General features: G+C 36.7%; 1 protein-coding gene across 1 annotated transcript; it reads right to left on the bottom strand.

The window, feature by feature from the left end:
* LOC141300981 (rab11 family-interacting protein 3-like) lies at positions 1-27,344 on the bottom strand. The gene is made up of 8 exons (XM_073831256.1): positions 22,904-27,344; positions 17,184-17,277; positions 14,538-14,611; positions 10,985-11,154; positions 4,169-4,387; positions 1,548-1,682; positions 531-566; positions 1-273 (listed from the first exon to the last, which is right to left on the bottom strand). The coding sequence occupies exons 1-8, from the start codon at positions 26,657-26,659 to the stop codon at positions 177-179; spliced, it is 4,581 nt and encodes a 1,526-aa protein (XP_073687357.1). The 5' UTR covers positions 26,660-27,344; the 3' UTR covers positions 1-176.

Here is a 27,344-nt window from a genome sequence, read left to right as displayed (position 1 = left end):
TCTGTTTATTTGATATAATCTGCTTTTTTATATAGAGCTACATACATACAGTTGAAAACTGTAGAACTTTACACTGACATTTTAGGTCACTTTTTGCCATTGGATGACAAAACTATCAATGCAATCCACCATAAATGCACCATTTGAACAAGTCTGATGCAACATTTCCATATGCATTACCGAACCTTGTCTGTGATGTCACGATCCGCAAGGTCTAAAATGTCTTGAGTCAGATCTCCCATGGCATCCAGAGTGCCAGACTGCTGCAAGTGTCTGAAAAACACAAATAAACACTGTTTCTCTGCTAAACCATAAACCAGCATGAATTTCCATGCTGGTCCAGCATTTTTTTTTTGCCATTAAAGTTCAACTTAGTCAACCAAGAACTCAAAAAAACATTTATTTTTCTCGTTTCTTGGTACAAAATTTGGCAGATATTAAGTTTTACTAAATTTGCAAGCAAAATGGCTTAAGATCTAACTTGTGTTTTCTGAGAAATTTTCGTTGAATTGAGAGGGAGAGGATCTCACCTTGCTGCTTTCTTACTGGACATTCTCTTGCTGGAACTATAAAAGAGAGAACAAACAGGAAACGGGTTAGGAAGAGAGAGCGGGAAAAGAGGAAAAACTCTCTTTCCATCAGTGACCTGTGAACCACGGGTCAAAAAACACCCAGCGAAGCGCTGAAGTTTGGGGCCGTCAGCTCTTTCTGCAGGTTGAAGGCTGAATCAATGCTCTTCTTTCAATGGAAATGACCTCACGGCACACGGAAATAAACACACTGTATTTATGGAGGTGTAACACGGATCTGTGAAAGGAGATTCTGTTCCTATTGCGCAAGCCTGAGCCAAGAGAAACGGCTTTGTCTATTCTATTCATAGTCAAAAAACAGAGCCTCATCCCTGTTCCCTAAGCCAGGATTTTCCTATTTTCTATGTTAAATTAACATTGGAGAAATTATGTTTCTTACTCGGTTTTGGAAAAACTGACCAGTGCAACACAACTTTGAATATTAAAGCATGCTCAATGCGTACTAACACAATGTTGTACAGTACACCAAATAATGAAAACTCATGTTGTTACAAACCTGTATGACTTAATTAAATAATATTCTTGTCTATACAATAGTGTTGTACATAAAAAATAAGTCATATAGGTTTAGAACTACTTAAAGTTGAAAGGACTGTTATTTTTAAGCTTCCGTCTCTTTAAGAAATTTGCTTTCCTATGAGTTTTAAACTATCAATACTGCTTACTTAGATTTGTATTATGTAGCCTGTATTATTTAGAAAATGTTGATCTAAAAGCACTATTGTGCATGCATCAGATACACACACAACAAAACACACCACACCACAGCATCTACAGCAGAGCATCTATGTTCACCACAAACTTCACCTACAGAATGTAAACACACCGAGCCTTCACATCAAAACCAACACGAGTCATGCAACACTGCACAGATGCCTGCATGTTCATGAGCATACAGTGGTCAAACTCAACACACACACGCATGGGGGAGGTGCGCACATGCTGCAGGTGCATTACCTATTCATCTCTAGCAGCTGCAGTCGCGTGGACAGATCCTCCAGACGACTGATCTGCTTATGACAGTGAGTGCAGAAAAACTCCAGCGCCTCCGACTGAAGGAAACTCTGGAAACTAGCAGGAAAAGAGCTGGGGCTGAGCAGACCAGAGGAGAGGAAAACAAGTGGAGAGGATTCAAAGGAAAAAATTAGCAGAGGAGAAATAAGGAGTGAGAAAAGGATCCGTCGGGAGAAGAAAGGAGAAGAGAAGGAAGACGATACACCATGAAAAATGAGGAGGAGAGGAGAAATGAGCAGAGGAGAAGAGAAATAAGTTGAAGAAATTAATAGAGGAGAGGAGAAATAAGGAGATAGAAGAAGATACGCCATGAGAAAATAAGTAGAGGAGAAGAGGGTGGGAAGAGAAGAGGAGAAATGGGGAGAAACAGATAGAGGAGAGGAGAAATAAGGAAATACAAGAAGATTCGCCATGAGAAATGAGGAGAGGAGTAATGAGCAGAGGAGAAGAGAAATGAGTAGAGGAGAAACGAGGAGAAATGAATAGAAGACAGGAGAAATGAGCAGAGAAGAGGAGAAACGAAATAGAGGAGAGGAGAAATTAATAGAGTAGAGGAGAAATTATTAAAGGAGAGGAGAAATGAGGAGAAATGAATAGAAGAGAGGAGAAATGAGCAGAGAAGAGGAGAAATGAAATAGAGGAGAGGAGAAATGAGAGGAGAGGAGAAAAATTAGAAATGAATAGAGGAGAGGAGAAATAAGGAAATACAAGAAGATTCGCCATGAGAAATGAGGAGAGGAGTAATGAGCAGAGGAGAAGAGAAATGAGTAGAGGAGAAACGAGGAGAAATGAATAGAAGAGAGGAGAAATGAGCAGAGGGGAGGAGAAATAGGGAGAAACAAATAAAGGAGAGGAGAAATGAGGAGAAATTTACATAAGAGAGGAGAAATGAGCAGAGAAGAGGAGAAACGAAATAGAGGAGAGGAGAAATGAGTAGAGGAGAAATTAATAGAGGAGTGGAGAAATGAGTAGAGGAGAAACGAGGAGAAATGAATAGAAGAGAGGAGAAATGAGCAGAGAAGAGGAGAAACGAAATAGAGGAGAGGAGAAATTAATAGAGGAGAGGAGAAATTATTAAAGGAGAGGAGAAATGAGCAGAGAAGAGGAGAAACGAAATAGAGGAGAGGAGAAATGGGGAGAAATTAGCAGAGAAGAGGAGAAATGAGGAGAAACAAATAGTGGAGAGGAGAGAGAAAATAAGGAGATAGAAGAAGATACTCCAGGAGAAATGAGAGGAGAGGAGAAAAATTAGAAATGAATAGAGGAGAGGAGAAAGGAGGAGAAATGAATACAGAAGAGGAGAAAAAAGGAGAAATGAATAAAGGAGAGGAGAAAGGCAGAGAAATGAATACAGGAGAGGAGAAACAAGGAGAAATGAATAAAGGAGAGGAGAAAGGCAGAGAAATGAATACAGGAGAGGAGAAACAAGGAGATGGAAGAAGATGCGCCAGGAGAAATGAGGAGAGAAGAGAGGAGAAATGAGCAGAGGAGAGGAGACAGAAGAAGATACGACAGGAAAAATAAGGAGAGAGGGGAATATATGGCCGGACAAATGAGTAGGACAAGAAAAAAATAGGAGAAATGGGTAGACGAGGTGAGAAAAGTACACAAGAGAGAAGAAATAAGGAGATAGAAGAAGATACGTCATGAGAAATGAGGAGAGGAGAAATGAGGAGGAGTCACAAGAGAGGAATAGATTTAATGGGAGAAATAAGTACAGAAGAAAGGTAAAATAAGCAGGGAGAGAAGAAATAAGTAGCGGAGAGTAGACATTAGGAGAGAGGAGAAGATATAACATGAGAAATGAGGAGAGGACAGCGTGTGAGTGTTCAATGAGAGGATGAGCAGATGGAGGGAGAGAATGGGGACATTCAATTGAGACAGTGAAGGACGGAGGAGGATCTACACCAAGGTGAGCACTACAGTGGAGGAGTATCGCAGCAGGAGGAGTGTGTGTGTGTGTGTTTAATTGAACAGGTTTGAGAGTGTGTTGTGTTTCCACGCTCTCCTCTCTAGTGTTAGGTGTGTGCTAGATCGCATAAACCTGACAACACCAGAACTGCAGTAAAACAATAACCACAACTCAACCTTTACCCTCTGATCTTAACACTGGAGAAATAACAGAGCAGTCAGCAGAACATCATGGTGGTTTACCTTTTACTGAACACAAACATCTCAGTCTGTCTGACAAACACACACGCTTTGTTTTGTCTATCACACACACTGTCTGTAAATGAGACTGTCGTCTGTGGTCAGGAAGTCGCTCTACAAGGTCTCATTATGCACATGACCTTCAGTGCTGTGTTGACTCACTTTCTCTTTCGAACTGAATCTAGAAATAGCGTATTTCTATTTGTGTCGATCTGCATTCAGTACGCCCCAAAATAAACATTTACAGTGCCTATGATTAAACCTTCCAAGTTTAGCATGGGACAAAGTATAATTACACACTGTGTTCTATAGATGGAGTGTATAAGCTATACAATACTTAAGCAGCATAAGATGTTTTTATGCTTTACATAATCCACTGTTTATAGGTTAAGTTTGTTTTTGTTGTAGGTTACCTAGGTGACAGCAGCATCAGTGGGCGGGGCAGTGGGCTGCCTGGAAGTGGGAGTGTCTCTGCATCTCCCTCGCCCTCAGGCCCCGCCCCTCCATCCTCCTGATTGGCCAGCAGCAGGTCTGAAGTGTTGTTACTCTCACCGAAATCCTCAAAGTGCTCCTCCTCTCCTCCAATTACAGCTACGAGGGTGTGGCCATTCAAATCAGAGCCCAGTGTGAACCTATCACAGAAACACACAGAATATAATGAGTTATCTACGCATATTAAATGAAATACTGTTGAAAATACTAGGGTATTATAATCATCTTGTTTCTATATGTGACCCTGGACCACAAAACCATTCTTAAGTAGCACGGATATATTTGTAGCAATAGGCAAAAATATATTGTATGGGTCAAAATTATAGATTTTTCTTTTATGCCAGAAATCATTAAGATATTAAGTAAAGATCATGTTCCATGCAGATATTTTGTAAATTTCCTACCATAAATATATCAAAATGTATTCTTTGATTAGTAATATGCATTGCTAAGAACTTTGCATTTGAACAACCTTAAGGCGATTTTCTCAATATTTTTATTTTTTTGCATTCTCAGATTCCAGATTTTCAAGTAGTTGTATATTGGCCATATATTGTCCTATCCTAACAAACCATACAGTTTTATTCAGCTTCCAGATGATGTATAAATCTCAATTTCAAAAAAATAAATAAAATAAAATGAATGAATCTCATAATAAAAATGAATCTCATAATTTTGGAATTGTTCAAATATGTCTCTTCTGCTCACCAAAGCTGCATTCATTTGATTACAAATACAGTAAAAACAGTAAAATTGTAGAGTATTATTACCATTTAACATAACAGATTTATATTTGAATATGTTTTAAAATGTAATTTATTCCTGTGATGCAAAACCACATTTTCAGCATTATTACTTCAGTCTTCAGTGTCACATGATCCTTCAGAAATCATTTTAATATGCTGATTCGCTGATTAAGAAACATATTATCAGTTGAATATTTTTGATGAAATCAATACTTTTTTTTCCAGGATTCTTTGATGAATAGAAAGTTCAAAATAACAGCATTTGAAACAGAAATTATAATTGTCTTTACTGTCACATTGATCAATTTAATGCATCCTTACTAAAAACTTATAGTTTGCCTCTTGAACTATTATATATTTGAATCACTATGAGCTTGATTTTTGCACAATTTACCCTTAATTCACTCCTAATTTAATTACATTTTTCCACACATTACCAGTGTTTGGGGTAACGCATTACATAATCAGATTACTTTTTTCCAAGTAACTAGTAAAGTAACGCATTACTTTTTAATTTACAAGAAAACATCTCAGTTACTTTTCCAAATAAGTACTGCCAGTTACTTTGTTTTCCCATTTTTCTTTTTCTGCAGAAGCAGTATTTCCTCAAATGAATAAAAACAGTGAAATGCAAACTCAGAATATGACACATCCCATTTTATTAACCAATGTCTTTGCTGCTGACCTTGATTCAATTAAAGCATACTAATAAAAAAGTAGCGCAAAAGTAAAACAAAAGTTACAGAATGCATTACTTTCCATAAGAAGTAACTATGTAATTAGTTACTTTTTAGGGAGGTAACACAATATTGTAATGCAGTTACATACTTTAAAAGTAACTTTCCACAAAACTGAACATTATTTTCTTACACATTAATTCATAAAAAACAAAAATCATAAAACTTTTAAATCATATGTATAGTCTCTCTATACAGTACCTTCACAACATTTGCTCTTTTCTATTCTTACTATAAAAAAAACAGCACAACTTTCTTGAAAAACATCCTTGTGTGTTTTTATGTGTGAGGCAGAACTTCAACAGTTTGTCTTTAGGATGATAATCTGATAATTCACTTTAATCTCTCAGCAGCCCTAAAACGTCTGAAGAATTCCAGTTAGATTAAACAAAGAACAGTGCAAAACCTAAACAATGCACACAAAACAGCACAATGCCAGTGTTTTCACAAGTGCTCATGAAGGTGACCAGACTAAAAGTAGGACAGTGATCATGTGCAGGTCACGTGAAAACCCAGCATTAAAAAAGTTTGAGTTTATTAACAGTTTATTGGGTCACTGGTTTCCTGACAGACGGGCCACTGTATGCACTTGATTGGTGAACTCAGTGACCTTGCTTTTAAAGTACTTTTAATGCATTAATTACATCAACGCTCAAAAGTTTAGGGTCAGAATTTCTCTTTCTTTGTACAAAATAACATCTTTGTTCAGTAAGGATGCATTAAATTGATCAAAAGTGACATTAAATACATTTAGAATGTTAAAAAGGAATTTTCATTTTAAATAAAAGCTGTACTTTTAAACTTTTTATTTTAAACAATCATTAAAAATATTACAGTTTCCACAAAAACATGAAGCATCATAACTGTCTTCATAATTGATAATAACATTAAAAATGAGCATATTAAAATGATTTCTGAAAGATCATGTGACACTGAAGAATGGAGTAATGATGCTGAAAATTCAGCTTTTCATCACAGAAATAAATTACATTTTAAAATATATTCAAATAAAAAAAAAGATATTTTAAATTGTAATAATATTTCACATTAATACTGCAGTCGTGATGTTCTTTCAAAAGCATTAACAAACTCCACACACTTTTGAACAATATAAGAAAAGGACCAATTAAAACTGAAGGATGACAAAAACACACAAAACCCCTCAAATACTCACCCTCGTTGCACTATAACATTGCGGTTGGTCACACAAAGCACGCGTGAAGGCGGCGACCGCATCTTAAAGCGATACGGTCTTTCTTTGGCGATCCGGAGCAACTGGGCACACAGCGTGTCAGCGCAAACCAAACTCCCACGATCGACAATAAATACACTACTTACTCAAAATAAACTAGTCTAAACTAGTTTTATATGAGGTAACGTAGCTGTATTTGTAGAGTTTAATCTGCCGGACATTCCTGCCAGACGTTTGTAACCCGGTAAATCTGAATCAATCTCCTGCGCGAGCAAAGTTACATATGCTTGAAACGCAAATGTGTGTGTGTCTTAATCTGATTTAGAGCTTGGTGACCCAGTGTGCGCGCTAGCATGCTCTATAATCAGTTTAATCTCCGTATGCATGAACTTATGTTGTCCGACTGACACTCAAACACATATTGAACACAGAAACGATTTATGACTAAATCAAGGCTAGACTGAGGAATCTGGACAAAGTAGAGGTGCAAAACGATTAGTTGCAATTAATGTGTGTACTGTGTATATTTATTATGCATATACAAATACACACACATATACACTGCTGCTAATATTTTTTTAATATTATTGCAATTCAAAATAACAGATTTTTATTTTAATATAATGTAAAATATAATTTATTTCTGTGATGCAAGATCATTACTCCAGTCTTCAGTGTCACATGATCCTTCAGCATTCATTCCAGTATACTGATTTTTTACTTTTATTATCAATGTTGGAAATATTTTTTTGAAACCTGTGATACTTTTTTCAGGATTCTTGATGAATAAAGTTAAAAAGAACAGCTCTAACAATATCTTTACTGTCACTTCTTATCAATTTAACACATCCTTGCTGAAAAAAAGTATTAATTTCTTTCAAAGAGAGAAAGAAAGAAAACGTTTACTGACCCCAAACTTTAAACAAGGTGTTTATTGTCACAAAAGTTTTCTATTTTTAAAAAAAAGCTGTTCTTTTTAACGTTTTATTTATTAAAGAATACTGAAAAAAGTATCACAAGTTCCAAAAAAAATTTAAAAAAAAACTGTTTTTAACACTGATAATAAATCAGCATATTAGAAAGATTTATGAAGAAACATGTGACACTTGGGACTGGAGTAATGATGCTGAAAATTCAGCTTTGCATCACAGGAATAAATTATATTTTAAAGGATATTAAAATAGAAAACCACTATTTTAAATTGCATTAACATTTCACAATATTACAGTTTTGTTCTGTATTTTAATACAATAAACACAGCCTTGATGAGCAGAAAAGTCTCCTTAAAAACATTAAAAATCTGTTTTCAAACTTTTGAGCAGCAGTGTATATATTATTGTAAATTATAAATTAACATTTCCCTTAATATATACATGTTTGTGTGTGTAAAATAAAACATAAACATTTATTTTGAACTGATTAATCGTGACTAATTGTTTTGCAGCTGTAGAACAAACCCTCAGTACTAAGTGCTGATATCTCAGACAAGAAGTCAAAAATGCAAAAGTTATTGTAATCTGCAAGTTACTGTAAAATTAGATTATGCATTTTCCGTAACTCGGAATGTGAGTTTTGGGAAGGTCAGCGTTGGCGAGACGGCGTGACCCTGACACTGCAGGAATGCTAAATCAAGAGAAACACATGAGGGCTGAGAGCCAGGATATTTTACGATGACAGAAACGAGTAAGAGCGAGTGAGAAACGGACCCTAGAGAGTGAAAGATGGATAAACTCTGGGCCGCAGGAAGGCAGAAAGAGCAAACTCCACACTTCCTGCAACTGGACGACAGGAAAATAAAGACTGACACTGATAACACGGGAAACAGGAACACCTCGGTCAGCTGAGCTGATGCTAGTGGCTCTTGGGAAATGAAAAACTCTAGTCAGCGGATTCTTGCATAAACACAAATATACAGACTTACTTATGTACAACAGCGCAAAACAACACTGGTCTAGTAGTCCAGAGTCACTTATAATCCAGTGCAATGTCAAAAATTAACAAGGGAAAAATAATTGAATAGTAAAGCAAGAACCGATCACCTTTGCTCAACACTAGAATCATTTGTGTGGCACCTGCATAATAAAACTAAAGGAAGTTAAAGACCAGCAAGTGTTTGTCCAGAGAACACAGTGTCCTAAACTGAGACATTATATCAGGAAGTTGTTTTATTTTGTGAGATTATTGCAGATACATTCAAGGCTACTGAAACAACGCGGTTTACAGGTCAACAGTCACTATCAGATTTGATGTCATCTTTCTGCAGTGTTATTTTATTATTATTTATAAACTGTTATAGTATATATTAACATTCTAAACTAGTTTTCACTTTTATACTTTCATTTTAATTTTAGATCGTTTTTTATGTGCTTTTTATTAGTTTTCTTATACATTTCTTTTCGGCGCTAAATTATTTTAAATTCAGTTTTAGCAATTTTACTAAAAATACTACTTTTATTATTTATTGTTATACATATTTCAAGGTAACATTTCTAATTAGTTTACATTTTTATTTTTAATATTTACATTTTGTTTTAATTTTAGTTAAAGGAAAAGCTCCAAAAATTAAAGTTTATCATTCCATCACTCGCTCACTAATGGATCCTCTGCAGTGAATGGGTGCCGTCAGAATGAAAGTTCAAACAACTGATAAAAACATCACAATAATCCACAAGTAATCCACACAATCCATCAGTTAACAACTTGTGAAGCGAAAAGCTGAATGTTTATAAGAAACAAATCCATCATCAGTGAAAAAGTCCAGTTCCTCTGGTCTACTCACATCAAAATCCACCGGCACATTTGTTTAGAACTGTTTTGGACTGCTTCAGCTTGTAAACAGTGCTTGATCTGTTCATATTTCTCTTCTGATTTAGATGAGATTACTTTTAAATGAAGAAAGCAATGGATTATAAACGTGTACTTTAGCTGGAAGCAATGTTTGCATTTTGCATTACAAGATGTTATTGATGGACTGGAGTGGTGTGATTTACTTGTGTATTACTGTGATGTTTTTATCAGCTGTTTGGGCTCTCATTCCGACGGCACCCATTCACTAACCATTGGTTAGCCGTGAATGGGTGCCATCAGAATGAGTCTAAACAGCTGAAAAAAACATCACAGCAACACACAAGTAAATCACACCACTCCAGTCCATCAGTTAATCAGTTAACAACTTGTGAAGCAAAAAGCTGCATTTTATAAGAAACAAATCCATCATTAAGACATTTTAACTATAATTTTTGGCCAAAACACAAGTGCATAATCCATAATAACGCTTCCTCTAGTGAAAAAGTCCAGTTCCTTTGGTCATCTCACATCAAAATCCACCAGCACATTTGTTTAGGACAGTTTTGGACTGCTTCAGCTTGTAAACAGTGCTTGATCTGTTCATATTTTTCTTCTGATTTAGATTAGATTACTTTTTTTAATGGAGAAAGCAATGGATTATAGACTTGTACTTTAGCTGGAAGCAGCGTTTGCTTTTTGCCTCACAAGATGTTATTGATGGACTGGAGTGGTGTGAACTACTTGTGGATTATTGTGATGTTTTTATCAGCTGTTTAGACTCTCATTCTGACGGCACCCATTCACGGCTCACCAATGGTTAGTTAAAACGTCATAATAATCCACAAGTAATCCACACCACTCCAGTCAATCAGTTAACTACTTGTGAAGTGAAAAGCTGCATGTTTATATTTCTCTTCTGATTTAGATGTGATTACTATTTTAACGGAGAAAGCAATGGATTATAGACTCGTACTGTAGCTGGAAGCAATGTTTGTTTTTTGCTTTAAAAGATTGTTATTGATGGACTGGAGTGGTGTGAATTACTTGTCGATTACTGTGATGTTTTTATCAGCTGTTTAGACTCTCATTCTGACGGCACCCATTGACTGCAGAGGATCCATTGGTGAGCAAGTAATGCTACATTTCTCCAAATCTGTCCTGATGAAGAAACAACCTCATCTACATTATAAATGTAAATTTCTGCATTTATAATGTGATTTTAGCAGATTTACAAGTCCCTTTGGGCATGTTAAAACCTGTGTATATGTGTGTTACCTGTTGCGATCGTCTCCATCTGTGAGTGTGTTTTCAATGCCACTGTCGGTCTCCACGTCCTCATGGAGCTCTGGATGGACCATAGCCGTCGTGTCCTCGTCCGTGAAGGTTTCGCACTCACTGTAGGCACTCTCCGATCCGAGATAGGCGCTGTCTGAGACCTCCGCCTGCTGCAAACACACACACACACAGATTAGAAAACTTTTATTGCTTTTGGAGACATAAAGCGTGCCTGCTTATGTTGCAAGTATCAACTTTGTCTCAAGGTTTCTACTAAAACGACTGAATCAATAACTGACAGCTATAAAATGACTGTGGATAACAGCTCAGATCATTCTGTCTTGGAAAAAATTAACGAGAAATGTTGAAGCTTATACTTTCAAAGTACATGCAGCTCATGCTTTTAATAAACAGCAACATGCAAATCACACGGGCGGGAGGTTATTAAAGTTTGCGACGAATGTTTACAGAACAAAATGATCCGATGCATTCAGGTGTGGTTGAAAACACATGAGCGCATTGCATTTGTACTGTAAATGCCGTTTTGATGCTTTCCAGATAACAGCTTACTCACCTGTCAATCATACACTGTACAAAAACAAGCGGTTTAAACTTTAAAAGTCCCTCATAAGACAAACAGTGGCTTCGTTGTTATTTATTAGCAAGTTTACATGTTCCATTAAGACGCATCTTATTTAAAGTAAAGTAATGCACTATAATATAGAACCTTGGCTGATATTAAATAAAATAAACCATAATAGTTATGACAATAAATAGCAATTCTAGGAGGCTACAAAGTTTAAAAAAGATCAAGGAACCATAACAGAAAAAAACACATCCTGGAAAAACTGTGTAAAACTTTTATATCATAAAAAGTTGCAAAAGAAGAAACTTGTTTAAACATGTTCAATGTTTTTACAGTTGTTAAAAAAACACAATGGCCATCAAAAAACCATCAAAAATTATCAAGAAAAGTACAAGACTGAACGTCAAACCTGCATCTCAGAGCCCAACGTACCTGTGCGAGTCCGCAAGGAGCTCCTAAAACAGGAGAGGCCATTCCCAGAACCATTCTTCCCACTTGAGTACCGTCGCACGGGAAAAACAAGTTCACTAACTAACCTCAAAACTAACAACAACTGCTTCCTGTCTCTCTCAGAGTCTCCACATAGAGTCAACAGAGAGAGAAATGACTCCTAGTCTGCTGCTTTGGAAAATGAGGACCAAAGTCTGAAGGGCAGCAGGACCAGGAATGGGCGGAGTCTGTGTTCTTGACTCCACCCCTTTAATTAACATTACACTTATGTGCCAACAGAACTTCTGAACACACCAAACAGAACGTGTGCATACATTATGTGCCTGTGACTCAAAGTCTAATGCACTGCCTACTTTTAGTGTACATATAATGACCAAAAATGCTGTTTAGGTAGGCGGCACGCCGGCACACTAGGCTTTAAAGACTAAAGATTAGTTTCCATGTTGCAAAACATTAATAATTCACACCCAACATGCGCGAAACACTTGTTGTACTGCAACAATCGCATGTTCTGATGAATGACGAGTGCGTGTGTTCATGTATTACAAAACAAATCTATCAGAAGCCTGTCCTGTATATTGTCAACCACACATGTGTGTGTGTGAGTGTGTTTGTTCCTCTGGACGAGGTGCTACACAAACCACCTCGGCCGGTGTGTTTTGAAAGCAAACATGGAAACAGCACAGCCATTCATGACCCACAGGAAAACACACAGTTGTGTATGAGTGCGTTTCATATTAGAAGTGACGGGAAAACAGAAATGAGGAAAGGGAAAATCAGATCGCAAAAAAACAAGGTCCTCAAGCAGCACATTTCACATTTTTGTATTTACAAAATGAATGCTAATAAGCACAGGGAATCATAAACGGCATTTGGTGTTTATGAAAAAAGTTTGCGTTTCTGTAATCGCACTTTATGAATTTAGTGCCACGCTATATTATGCAGATAAAAATGAAACTCTAAAGAGTTATATAACTCTTTATTACTAAATCTTTTGATAGACTGGGCTGTAACCACATTAAAATGGAGGTGTATATTAGATTATATATATATAAAACGTCTGTGTGTGTGTATAACTGTATGATTTTAAGATCCATCTTTTCACACTGAGGAGAACTGAGGGACTCATATGCAACTATTACAGAAGGTTCAAAAGCTCACTGATGCTCCAGAGCATTAAGAGCCAGGGTGAAAACTTTTGAACAGCATGAAGATGTGTACATTATTCTTATTTTTCCTAAATATACATTTTTTTCATTTAGTACTGTCCTTCAGAAGCTACAGAAAATGTGTTTCCCAGAAGACAAAATAAGTTACATTTACCCTGATCTTCAAATTCAGAAAGACGAAAGAAATCATACAGTCATTGTTGGAAAAAGGGTTCAAATACACACAAATGTTGAAAAACCAAAGAATTTGTGGGACCTGAAGGATTTTTTTTGAAAAACAGCAGGCAGTTTAACTGTTCAGGACAAACAAGGGACTCATGAACAACTATCACTAAAGAAACTAAAACCAAAACACAGCTGTGGATCATTCAGGCAACAACACAGCATTAAGAATCAAGAGTATGTAAACTTTTGAACAGGGTCATTTTTATAAATTCAACTATTATTTTCTCTTGTGAACTATTATGTAAACGCCTTTTATGTGAAGTATCTTATTCAGGCCAGTACTAAATAAAAAAATAACATGCATTATGGAGGATCCCTTTTATTTTGTAAAATAATTTGCATTTTGCAGATTCTGAAAAGTGGTACGGTAAACTTATGCATTTCCGTTCAATGGTTCGGATCAGTAAGATTTTTAATGTTTTTAAACATTTATTCCTGGATGAAAAGCTGAATGTTTTGCATCATTACGCTGGTCTTCAGTGTCACGCGATCCTTCAGAAATTATTAAAATATTTTGATTTCTTATCAAAGTTGGAAATAGTTGTGCTGCTTATGCTGTTTTGAAACCAGTGATATTTTTTTCAGGATTTTTTTGATAAATAAAAAGTTCAAAAGAACAGCAATTATTTAAAATAGAAATCTTTTCTAACAAAATACACTACTGTTCAAAGTTTGGGGTTAAGTACAACTTTTGCTTTCTTTCTTTGAAAGAAATTAAAACTTATATTTAGCAAGGATGTGTTAAATTTATAAAAAGTGATAGTAAATCACAAAATGAAATTTCACAATATTACTGTTTTTTCTGTACTTTTAATCGAATAAATGCAGCCTTGGTGAGCAGAAAAGACATCTTTAAAAAACATAAAAAATCTTACTGATACCAAACGTTTAAATGGCAGTGTATATACCACAGAACCAGCAGGAGGCGCTCTGGCAGAACGATGGACGCACTCTGTTTCTCATGTTCTGTGGTCTTTCAATCTTTTGGGGAATTTGTGGAATGTGCTGGTCTGGATTCCACGATCCTGCAATAATGGGGTCCTGAAATCCTGATTTATTATGTTTGTCATGACAGCAGGGGAGGAGAAATGAACACGATAACCGCAACGTCGGTGTCTAATACCTCGTCATATTCCTCTGGAGGTCCATTGCCTTCCACTGCGCTGAGATGAGTCTTGTAGAGGTCTGGATCAGATCCTGATAAAGAAACACATCTTGTATTGATATCTCCATATTATAATGTTTCAACGGATACTGAAAAAAATACATTTAAGTGTTTTGGAGACACAGCGGTTTGTGTCATTGAGATTCTCGCTATGTTTTTCATTTGTAAACAGTCACCATGGAATACGTCGCACTGAGCAACCGGGCTGTCTGGACTCCAGGAAACTGTATTTATGTAATAGTCTGTTTCAGCTAGCTGGAATATTTTCCTGCTGAAAAATGTTATAGCATAAATAGACAGGCATGGAGAGGTAGATACTTCAGTCACTCATCCATTAATGAAGAGAGAAATCTGACTCGTGAAACACTGGACGCCCAGCAGGCCATTAGAAACATGACCTCATCCTCATTACTGAAGTATTATCAGTGGAAAACCTAAGCAAAGTGCTTCATGCTGTTCTAGCATCATCATAATAGATTGAAAGAAAATTGGGGAGTGTATGAGACCACTAGTGTTAGTCAGCCATTTTTAGCTGAATAAACAGTTTAACATTTGGGATTACATCACTTGCTCACTAGTGGTTAGTGAATGGATGCCGTCGGAATGAGAGTCCAAACAGCTGATAAAAACATCACAATAATCCACAAGCAAACCACACTACTCGTCCATCAGTTAACAACTTGTGAAGCGAAAAGCTGCATGTTTATAAGAAACAAATTCATCATTAAGACATTTTAACCGCAAGTTTTGGCCAAAACAAGAGTTCACAATCCATAATGACACTTCCTTCTGTGAAAAAGTCCAGTTTCCGTTGTTCTCGTACATCAAAATCCACCGGCACATTTATTTAGAACAGTTTTGGACTGCTTAGCTTGTAAACGGTGCTTGATCTATTCATATTTATCTTCTAAATTAAGATGAGATTACATTTTTTAATGGAGAAAGCAGTGGATTATAGACTCATACTTTAGCTGGAAGCAACGTTTGCTTTTTGCTTCACAAGATGTTATTGATGGACTGGAGTAGTGTGAACTACTTGTCGATTATTGTTCTGACGGCACACCAATGGTTAGTGAATGGGTGCCGTCGGAATGAGAGTCCAAACAGCTGATAAAAACATCACAATAATCCAAAAGTAATCCACACTACTCCAGACCTCCAGTTAACAACTTGTGAAGCCAAAAGCTGCATGTTTATAAGAAACAAATCTATCATTAAGACATTTTAACTGTAATTTCTGGCCAAAACACAAGTCCAGAATCCATAATAACGCTTACTCTGGTGAAAAGTCCAACAGTTCCTGTTGTCCTCTCACATCAAAATCCACCGGCACATTTGTTTAGAACTGTTTTGGACTGCTTCAGCTTGTAAACGGTGCTTGATCTGTTTACATTTCTCTTCTGATTTAGATGAGAAAAATTCCACCCCTTGTTGACCTCTAACATTAAAATACACTCATATATTTATTTAGAATCATTTTAGAGTGTTGTTGCTTGTAAACGTTGGTTAGTCTGTGTATATTTCACACCTCAAATTCAGATGAAATGACTTGTTCACTCAAAGAAGCAATACTATGTATATAGGACTCATATTTTAACCAAAAGCAACAGTTATAAAAGTTAAAAGCATATTAATGATGGCTTTATTTCTTACAAACATGCAGCTTTTCACTTTACAAGATGTTAACTGATGGATTGGAGTGGTGTGGATTATTGTGATGTTTTTATCAGCTGTTTGGACTCTCATTCTGACGGCACCCATTCACATCCATTGTTATCAAGTGATGAAATGCTACATTTCTCCAAATATTATGAAGAAACAAACTCATTTACATCTTGGATGGCTAAGTAAATTTTCAGCAAATGTAATTTTTCTTGGTAAATTTATCCCTTTTCTAGAACGAGAACCTTTTCTTTGCCAAGTTTTGAAACAAAGCCCATGTTAACCAAACTCAGACTAACTATTCTGAAGGTTTAGAGAACAGCTTGAAATGTGCAAAGCAAGTGTCTAGCAGGTGTCTTTAAGAACATTATGGCAGGAGACGTCTTGTAATATGGTATAAATTCATTTTTCTTTAGTTTGAATATTTAATATAGCTATAACTCTAAATATATCAGTTGTGTTAATGCTGTTTGGCAAGTAAAAGCTCTTCTGAGACTCTTTTACTTAAAAATTTCCCATTTCAGCAGTGTGATTCACTGTGAGCAATTCACAGACGCTCTGACTCATTATTTTGCACTTGTTTTTCTACACAGTATTTGAGGAGACGTGAACTCTCCATCAGGAAAAATCATTACTGAATAGTGTCAGATTATCAAGCAGTCATCAAGAACACAAGATGTTTGTGTTTCTGACTTGGCTATTGTTTTGAGGACAAAACTGATGATGAGTTTTCTAGCCAAACTAGAAAAAACTTGAAAAAACATGTTTCCTTAACATTTTAATTATATTATTATTCTGTTTTGACATTCACAAAAGTTCTATTTTAGGGTTTGGGTTAGTCTGTTTTATAATTAATCTCTAATTAAGAACAACAGATGTTAATGAAAACACTCCTAATATGTTTTCAAGCATGTCTTAAGTGTGTTTGTATTTGTCCTGTACCTTCATTGCTGATTGCACTGATGCCTCTGTGGAAATCCTCAAAACTGATCACACCCAGACCGCTGGGATCCAAGAACCGCGTCAGATCCTTCACCTGAAACCACAAACACACAGCACTTAACAAACACAAACTTACACAAACAGAGCAGCATCATGGACCACATTATCATACATTTAATAACAACAAAACACACAAACATGATCTTATTCTTCCACAAAAAGGAAAAAAATAAAAGAGGAGTAATGGAGAAACGTGATATATTTTTACTCGTATGTAAAGATGTTAAATTCCCCTGCACGAATTACATAATCAAATATAATGAGGAGGAATATATATATGATGAGGGCTCATTTTAGTATTTTTCTCTATTATCTTTTATTTAGGAACAAAACTTTATATAAACTTATTTGTAACTCAAGGAGAGACAAAACACAGATAAAAGTCTGTCCATCCCTGATATATAGTGGAAAAACACACATTCTCTCTCTCTCTCTCTCACTCTCTCTCTCTCTCTCTCTCTCACACACACACACACACACACACACACACACACAGAGTAATGTTACACTCCAATGAACAGGCACAATTACACACAGTCTGTAACCATGCAACAAGCAGAACTGATATCCAGCATGACAGTCGTGAGTTCCAGAATCAGAGTTCTCAAAGAAAAACACCAAACACGCTCAAATACCGCCAACTGAGAGATCAAAACATTAAGCTGTTGCCTAAACATTTAATTCTGTTTGTGGTTTTAGCCCTTAAAGGCACAAAATTCGACATAGAAAAAAATATTATGTAAGTCTATGGCTATATACTGTCAATTGTTCCATTATGAGCATTATTCAAAATATCTGTTTTTGTGGTAAACAAACAATCTTAGAAAATCGTACAAATGTAAATAAATAAATGAAAACAAAGTTAGTTAAGGGACCACATAAGTGTATAAAAAATATATATAAAATTATATTTTGTACTTTATGTATAAAAATTAAATATATATTTGTATATATTTTTTGTTTACAGATGATTAACAATTTTGGATGGAATCTGATTAAATAGAGATGTGTGTGAGTTGTTGACTTACGTCTTTAAGAGAGAGTGGACTCCCGCTGTAACTTAATCAATGTTTCTTTAGAAAAACAAGTGATTTCTACACTTTTTAACATTATATTTTGTAATACTGGTGTTGATTTATTTTATGTACTATGAGTTTTTTTCTTTTCATCTAATATTTTGAGGAGACACTGCCTCCCTTGCCTCCTCAGAGGAAACACCTGTGATGAGTAGTTTCTCAATACATTTCTATTTGGTAAGCAATCATTTTAAGATTTAAATATACAGTTCATACCTCTGGCAAATTCTTAAAGTTAAAGTTAAAGACTTAAAGTTACTTTTATTCAACCAGCAAGTTTTTTTTTTTGACCGGAAATGACACAGGCTTCTCCCAAAAGATAATAAGTCAATGTACAAGAGCCATCATTGTGGAAAAAAATATTTCTTAGCTTTTATTTACATTTTATTTACAAAAAGTGGCATGTCCAAAATTCTTCATACCCTTTGCACACTGTCACAGTCTATGGAAAAATCCAAAGTTCTATACCATTCCAAATAGTCCTAATCCTAATTACCCTGATTTTTTTAATCAACTCAACAGGTGAAAAACAGATGCAGATCAAGGAAGACACCACTTATAGATAAGGCACACAAAAGCCTGCTTGGCCTTTGCAAATACTCATCTGGACAAAGAAGAAGACTTCTGGTCTTCTGTTTTATGGTCAGATGAAACAAAAATCTGAAAATCTTGAATTTTTTGGCCACAATGATGTAGCCTTTATTTGTAAAAAAGGAGAAGCCTTCAACCCTAAGAACACCATCCCCACTGTCAAACATGGTGGTGGGAACCTAATGGGTTTTGGTTTTTTTTTTTAGCCGGTGGACCAGAGAACCTAATCACAGTAAACGGCACCATGAAAAAAGAGCAATACATCAAAATTCTCAACAACATCAGGCAGTCTGCAGAGAAACTTGGCCTTGGGCACCAATGGACATTTCAGCACGACAACGAACAAAACACACAGCAAAAGTGGTGAAGAAATGCATTAACGTTTTGCAGTGGCCCAGCCAGAGTCCTGACTTAAATCCAATTGAGAATCTGTGGAGGGAGCTAAAGATCAGGGTGATGGCAAGGAGACCCTCCAACCTGTAAAAGCTGTAGCTCATCGCTAAAGATGAATGGGCAAAAATACCAGTGGAGACATGCAAAAAGCTGGTCAGAAATTATAGGAATCGTTTAATTGCTGTAATAGCCAATAAAGGCTTTTCTGTTGATTATTGAGAAGGGTATGAATAATTTTGGACATGCCACTTTTTGTTCAAATGTAAATAAAAGCTGAGACATATTTTTTTCCACAATGATGCCTCTTGTATATACACCTTATTATCTACTGGGAGACATCTGTGTCATTCCTAATCAAAAAAAAAAAAAAAACTTGCTGGTTGAATAAAAGTAACTTTAAGTCAGAATTTGCCAGGGCCCTAATTACGGGCTTGAATGTATATATACATATATATATATATATATACACACACACACACACACACACACACACACACACACACATTTTATCACCTGTACAATCAAATTTCCTTTACTTAACCAAATGACTGCATTATGGTAAAGTGGTTCAGACAAACTGTTTTAAACTCAGTATATAAAAGCATCTCAAGTCAAAGTGTGAAAACCAGCGAGTCACGAATCAGTCACATGAGTGGCGTCACTTTGATTTTCACGCATCAAAATAAAGTGTGACTGACTGACTCACATTAATCACATATGATGATTAAAGCACAAAAAAAAAAAATCACCAACAACCTCAGGCTGTTGATCTTGTTAAAAACACTTGTTTTTTTAGGTCTTAGCTAACTCACTCCATGCAGAGAAATTATTCTTTTCACTTTTGAACTTCTTACATTTTAAAATGCACAGTAGCAGCTCTCAACGTGTCACACATGGACAATTTTGCTGTTACCTGATCCTAATGACCAGTTTCTTCCTGGAAAACGCTACTTCTGGGTAAGAATTTGCATCCAACGTCACAATCCCATAGCAACCGTATCATACAGATAAAAAGACATCACACAAACACATGCAAACAGGCCCAATCTCTCTCCAGTGTGTACTCCAAACATATCTGAGACTAAGCTTAAAACACAAATAGCATTTCTTTTTACATCATATCACTTTCTGTCTTCCCTGATTCTTCATAAGTTTATCTCGTTCCACCCTTTTAGTCATAAACCATCTCAGACAACCAGCTGAGCAAGCTCTTATAATGCACACCCTGCATCACGAGAAGAAACCTGTGCAAGTTTGAGTCCAATCACAGTCACGCAGACAAAGGAATGAACCTCGAGGGTTGGTACGGTGTACGGTTTGCAATTTCATCCCTGAAACCATAAACTACCTTATAAAGAACACAAACTTGCTTAGTGTTGCAAATATGTGATGCTTTTCACATAACAGGGCGGTTAAAGTTTAAACCTGTATCACACTGTCACAAGCTCACTGCAAAATTAAAAACTTAAAGACCCATGCAAAAACCAAGTCATATGTCTCTTTAGCTATGTACAGTGCAAGTGCATTTGAGAAAAGACGAATAACAATGATGGAAGGACAAATGCAAGAGTTCACTTGTTCATGCAACCCTCTCTATCGTTCATCTGTTCGTTTAACCTTTCATCTGATCGGATCAGCCGTTTTAACAGCCACAAAAGAGCCAGACTTCCGGCATCAAATCCATCCTCTCCTAAACGCACAATGGCGTGTGTCTGGGGGATCAGGAGTTAACAGGAACGCAATTCTATATTCTCATCTGAATGCCAAAATAACCACAGAGGGATTTCAAAATCAGTACATCCAGTGCTTGATGTTATATGCTTCTAAGAGCAGTTTGGAAAAAAAAGCATCCTCCTTCTGGATATTTACTGACCTGCCAAATGCATAGCATTCAAAAATACACTACATACACACTAATAATTCAACATCATTAATGCTTATGAACTCATGCATTACAAAAACAAACCATACATTACAGCCCTATGCATTATCTATTATTGATTTGGCCTTAGTTTTTGTTGACTTTTGACTTTTTTGAATGTTTTTTTCTGCTCACTAAGCCAGTATTTATTTGATCCAAAGCACAGTTAAATTGTGAAATATTTTTACTATTTAAAATAACTGTTTTCTATTTGAATATATTTCAAAATGGAATTTATTCATGTGGTCAAAGCTAAGTTTTCAGCATATTTACTTCAGTCTCTTTAGTGTTATTATCATCAATAATTAAAAGAGTTAAGTAATTTTTTTTCAGGATTCTTTGATGAATAGAAATAAAAATAGAAATAGAAATAAAAGCTTTTGTAACATTATACACTATACCATTCAAAAGCTTGAAGTCAGTATATATTTGTTTCTTTTTTGGGAAAGCAAGGATGCTTTAAATTGATGACATTTAAAGACATTTATAATGTTACATATAAAACCTGAAAAACAAATCTACTCAGCTGTTTTCAACATAATAATGTTTTTTGAGCAGCAAATCAGCATATTAGAATGATTTCTGAAGGATCGTGTGACTGGTGTAATTATGCTAAAATTCAGCTTTGAAATCACAGGAATAAATTACATTTTAAAATATATTCAAACAGAAAACAGTCATTTTAAATAGTAAAAATATTTCCAATTTTTACTGTTTTTGCTGTACTTTGGATTAAATAAATGCAGGCTTGGTGAGCCGAAAAGACTTCTTTAAAAAACTACCAGAAATATTTCTGTTTTAGTACAAATTAAGCTCAAAATGATAGAACCAGTGACAATGTCAACAAAAAAGAATCACACCTCTTTTTATTTAAAATAAGCAAGAATACGCATTTAACAGTAGCCTGTTTAAATAGTATAGCCACAAGAAAATAGTTTTAAAATGATTTTAGTGTAAAAAAAACTCCTACTAACCATTTCTATGCAAAGTTATTCTCAAACTCTGTCTCCATGACAATGAAATGCCATAAAACAGCTGTAAAAAGGACGATTTAAAGAGCTTGAAAGCTCAAATATTACACAACTTATAACAGATGACTTAATGCAAGTGGTTAAAAAAACTATAAACTTCACAATTCGACTTTTTTGGGAAACCTCAAAAGAATTGGCCCTGTTCATCTCCATTGTAAACGTCTCACCGTAACACCAATTTTTTAAAAGAAATATAACTTAATTGTATTGTACTGAAATTGGAGTTAAGATTCAGCAATCATTACAAGTTGCTACATAGTTAAATATAGAAATATATATAAATAAAGGGGGAAAAAACACTTAAAAAAGAAAGTAGCAAATCTTGTGGCACAGAGAAGTGTATTAATACTTGCATAGTTTGCTAAAACTGATGCAAAACAGCTGATGCTTAAAAAAAGGAAAGACGCCATGAAAGAAAGAGCGAGAGATAGAGGACAAGAGTGGTATTCTGAGTCTGTGAGGGTTTGAATAATAAAAGAGCAGTTCTTGGGTGTCACCATGATCAAGTTTCACTTTGAGCTTTGGGAACCAAAAGAAGACACACAGTGCCCTGTAATCATAAAGCATTTTTGTAACATCTACTCCCCTCACCCAACGTTTACCCACCACAAACTCACACAAATAGACACAGACACACCTAAAACTGACCTGTTCAGCTCCATATGCTTTTGCGAACTCCACAAACTCCTCGATATGGACGAATCCATCTCCATCCTGATCCAAAGCCTGGAAAACTGCTCGGAGAGCCGACTGCTCCTCGCTTTTATGAACTATAGGCACATTTATCAAATCCACAGGGACCCTCTGGTCATGGAGCGATTTGGTCGGAAGAGCATCCGAGGCCTTGCACAGATCCAGAGTCATTTCTGCATGTTTGGGAATGTTGGGAGTGTCAGGATTGTTCTCCATTAAGGTCAGGTAGGCCTCCCCATCCAGGCTGGCTCCACAGGGAAAGACATTTCTGTGCGAGGGAGGAGAGCTGGGGGCGACTGAGCTCACTTGTTGCTCTTGTGCCAGGTCTATCTGTGATGGTGTCAGCTGATGGAAATCCTCCTGAGCAGGAAACCCCGCCTCTCCCTCAATTGCTTCACACAATTGGCCGGGAGACTCTGTGGTCTCGGAAAGATCCGGCCCCACTCGTCCAGCTGTCACGGTCAGCTGATCACCTGCACAGGTGAAGGGAGTGGACTCTAAAGAATCAGGATTACTTTCACAATGAGGTATGACTTGATTCTGAGTAGACATACTGTAATCCGATCTTTCCCCTCCCTGTAAAGACACACTGTGAAGTTTCTCTTCAGCATTCAGTGGTGTATTGTGACTGTTATTGTGAGCTGTTACATTTTCTTCAGGTGTATCTATAACAACTGCACTTGAGTTTGCAATCAAAGAGTCATTCAGTTGGTCCAAAAGCATGTTGACTTGCTCCTGGCAGGTTTCACTCATTGCATTCAGTTCTTGATTGTCAGGTTCACTGTTATCCAGGTTTAAACTAACTATTTGCAAATTGGATGCCTCTTGATTTTGATGCAAATCTGAGATCTCCAAAACTTTGAGTGTGCCTGAGTCTACTGTGTTGCCTACTGTAGGTGTATCATCAGCTTGCTGTGTCTCCACAGCCTCAGGGTAAGCATCTAGGAGGTCTGCTTCTACATTTGTTAAATTATCCTGAAATTCGAGAGTGAGTGAATTGGATTCAAGATCAGGTGAGTTTGCATCACATTTATCCTGATCTGTCACAGGTGGAAATACAGAGTCTAAAGATGGCACAGGTTCACAAGAGACGCTGTCTTGTAAGATCTCAAATGTGGAATCAGGAATATCTCCATCATGGGACACCTCAAATAAGGGATCGAACTTATCTTGAAATTCAAAGTTGAGTAAATTGGATCCAAGATCAGGTGAGTTTGCATTACATTTGTCCTGTTCTGTCACAGGTGTAATTACAGAGTCTAATAAAGATAATTCAGCTTCACAAGAGACACTGTCTGTTAAGATCTCCAACATGGAATCAGGAATATCTCCATCATGGGGCAAACATGGAATATCTCCATCATGGGGCAAACGTGGAACCTCAAATAAGGTGTCAGCCTCATCCTGAAATTTAAGGTTGAGTGAATTGGATTCAAGATCAGGTGAGTTTGCATCACATTTGTCCTGTTCTGTCACAGGTGTAATTAAAGAGTCTAATAAAGATGGTACAGCTTCACAAGAGACACTGTCTGTTAAGATCTTCAACAAAGAATCAGGAATATCTCCATCATCGGGCACCTCAAATAAGTCTTCAGCCTTATCCTGAAATTCAAGGGTGACTGAACTTGATTCAAGATCAGGTGAGTTGGCATCACATTTGTCTAATTTTGTTACAGGTGGAGATACGGAGTCTAAAGATGGCACAGCTTCGCAAGAGACACCGTCTTGTAAGATCTCAAATGTGGAATCAGCAATAGCTCCATCAAGGGGCACCTCAAATAAGGCATCAGACTTATCTTTAAATTCAAAGTTGAGTAAATTGGACCCAAGATCAGGTGAGTTTGCATCACATTTGTCCTGTTCTGTCACAGGTGTAATTACAGAGTCTAATAAAGATGGTACAGCTTCACAAGAGATACTGTCTGTTAAGATCTCCAACATGGAATCAGGAATATCTCCATTATGGGGCACCTCAGATAAGGTGTCAGCCTTGTCCTGAAATTTAAGGGTGAGTGAACTGAATTCAATATCAGGTGAGTTTGCATCACATTTGTCCTGTTTTGTAACAGGTGGAATTACAGAGTCTAAAGATGGCACAACTTCGCAAGAGAAGCGGTCTTGTAAAATCTCAAACGTGAAATCAGAAATATCTCCACCATGGGGCACCTCAGATAAGGCATCAGCCTTATCCTGAAATTCAAGGGTGAGTAAATTGGATTCAAAATCAGGTGGGTTTGCATCACATTGGTCCTGTTCTGTCACAGGTGTAATTAAAGTGTCTAATAAAGATGGTACAGCTTCGCAAGAGATGGTGTCTGTTAAGATCTCAAATGTGGAATCAGGAATATCTCCATCATGGGGCACCTCAGATGAGGCGTCAGCCTCAATTGAAGATGTGGGCTGGTTGTGGTCCTCAGGTAAGATCTTATTTTCAGATGAAAGCTCAAGTAAGGCATTATGCTCAGATATGGACTCAAGTTCGTGTTCATTAAGCAGGCTTTCATTTGAAGGATCTTCTGCTTGTAAATCAACAACAGCAATTGGTGCGAGTCCTGTTTCAGCTTCAGAAATAACATTATCAGTTGGAGTATTGGACACGACTTCCTCCTCTAACACTTCTCCAACCGTTTCCATTAGTACATCAAATGTGCATTCTGTAGACAAACCACACACAATTTCTTCATGAAGTTCGGATGATATGCAAGACTCACCTAATGGAGTCTGACATACAGTCTCTACTTCAGAAGACAGTTGCTTTGTTTCCATGTTAGCATCTGTTGTCTCTTGCGTCTGAACATCATCGTCATGGGTCTCGTTACTAGCCGAGTGCAGACCTCCAACCAGCAGCCCAGGTAACAACATCTCTACCTCGTCCATTGGAAGGTGAGCACTACCCTCATGATCAGATGGGACAGTTGGTTCTGTATGCGTTGTTGGAGAGATAAGCTCACAGGGAAGGGCTGAGGATGGGAGGTAGATGTGTTCTGGTGTAAATTGACAAATAATTGAAGGCTTGGGATTTGAGTTCATATCTGTGCATGACAACTCCACAGGAGAAACGTGCAACAAACCTTCAGATTCCAGAGAGAGATGGAAGCTCTGGCTGTCGTTGTTCACAAATGTTCTTTCCTCTAAGGAACTATGGCTGAACTCACAGTTTGTTAAATGTGTGTCCTCAAGGAGGTGGGTTTCTTGTAGTAGTGTTTTGTCAGTCGGAGTAATACCCAGCTCACCTGTGTACACATCTAGAGGGTTTGAAGTGGCAATAATCTCCACCGGTTGCAGGAAATCAGGCACCTGTTCGGGAAGGTTGTAAAAAGTATTTTGATTCTGCGCTTGTACGTTCGAGACTGTAGGACTAGCAGATCTAGAATTAAAACAGATGAGATCGCCATCGACAATTTCCAAACTTCCAGTAGAATGTTCTCCTTTGAGATCTTGGGAAGGAGCCGGCTGAGTTTTCCATTCAGGATAGACACATTCCAAACCATTTTCCCAGGAATACGTCTGTCCAGAATACTGAGAGGACCAAAATAGGTCATCTAGGTTTATGGCGTTCTCCTGAAAAATTTCATTGGTGGAATCACCAACAGAAGTGTTGTCTTTATCCATTAGGAGAAATCCGAGCGGATCCTGCTCAGATTCCCACTCGGCTTTCCCGCTCACCTCCCACTCAGAACACCCCTGAGGGCTGGAGAGAACTTGCTCCATTGAAAAGAAGAGCTCTCTCCTTTGACGACTGGAAATACTCCAGAAATTCCAATCCTTTGTTATGATCCCACAAGGTAATAATGTTCGGAATTCAAAAGCAGTTGGTGGCCTCTTCCAGCATACGCACCAAAAGAAATATCCTTGTTGAGACCCATACGTAAGCGTCCAACTCCCTGTAAATGATCAACTACTGTTTACTTTTGTGGACACAGGGATAATGTTTCACTGCTGTAATATGGGTCGAGATATTTTGTCTGATATGCAAACCTCTCCATAAAAAAAGGGAAAAAAAAAGCTGGCTCTGTTTCCCTGTTCCGAATTCAAAGTCATCTAATCCATTTAACATAAGACTTCTCAAAACATGCTAATCCACATCCTAATCAACACATAATAACAGGATTACTTCAAGGCTACCTATTAAAAAACACTTATAAATTCTTTATAAAAATACCATTTTAGAATCTATACATGTATAAGAAAATACATGAATTTACATCAAAATCTATATCATTGTTAATATTACACTGTATATCCAAATTCCATAAGCGTTCACATTAATGGTACACAGGCCCTGGATTGACTATTAATTATTACAAACTGTTTATAATGTATAAACACGAGGCAGTGTATTCAATCATCTCACTCAAGATTGTCTAAAACTGAACATATCAGCATTTTTTACATA

Source organism: Garra rufa, chromosome 24 (genome assembly GCF_049309525.1).
Source record: "Garra rufa chromosome 24, GarRuf1.0, whole genome shotgun sequence".
In the NCBI taxonomy this organism is placed as follows: Eukaryota; Metazoa; Chordata; class Actinopteri; order Cypriniformes; family Cyprinidae; genus Garra; species Garra rufa.
This window is presented reverse-complemented; position numbering and strand designations above follow the sequence as displayed.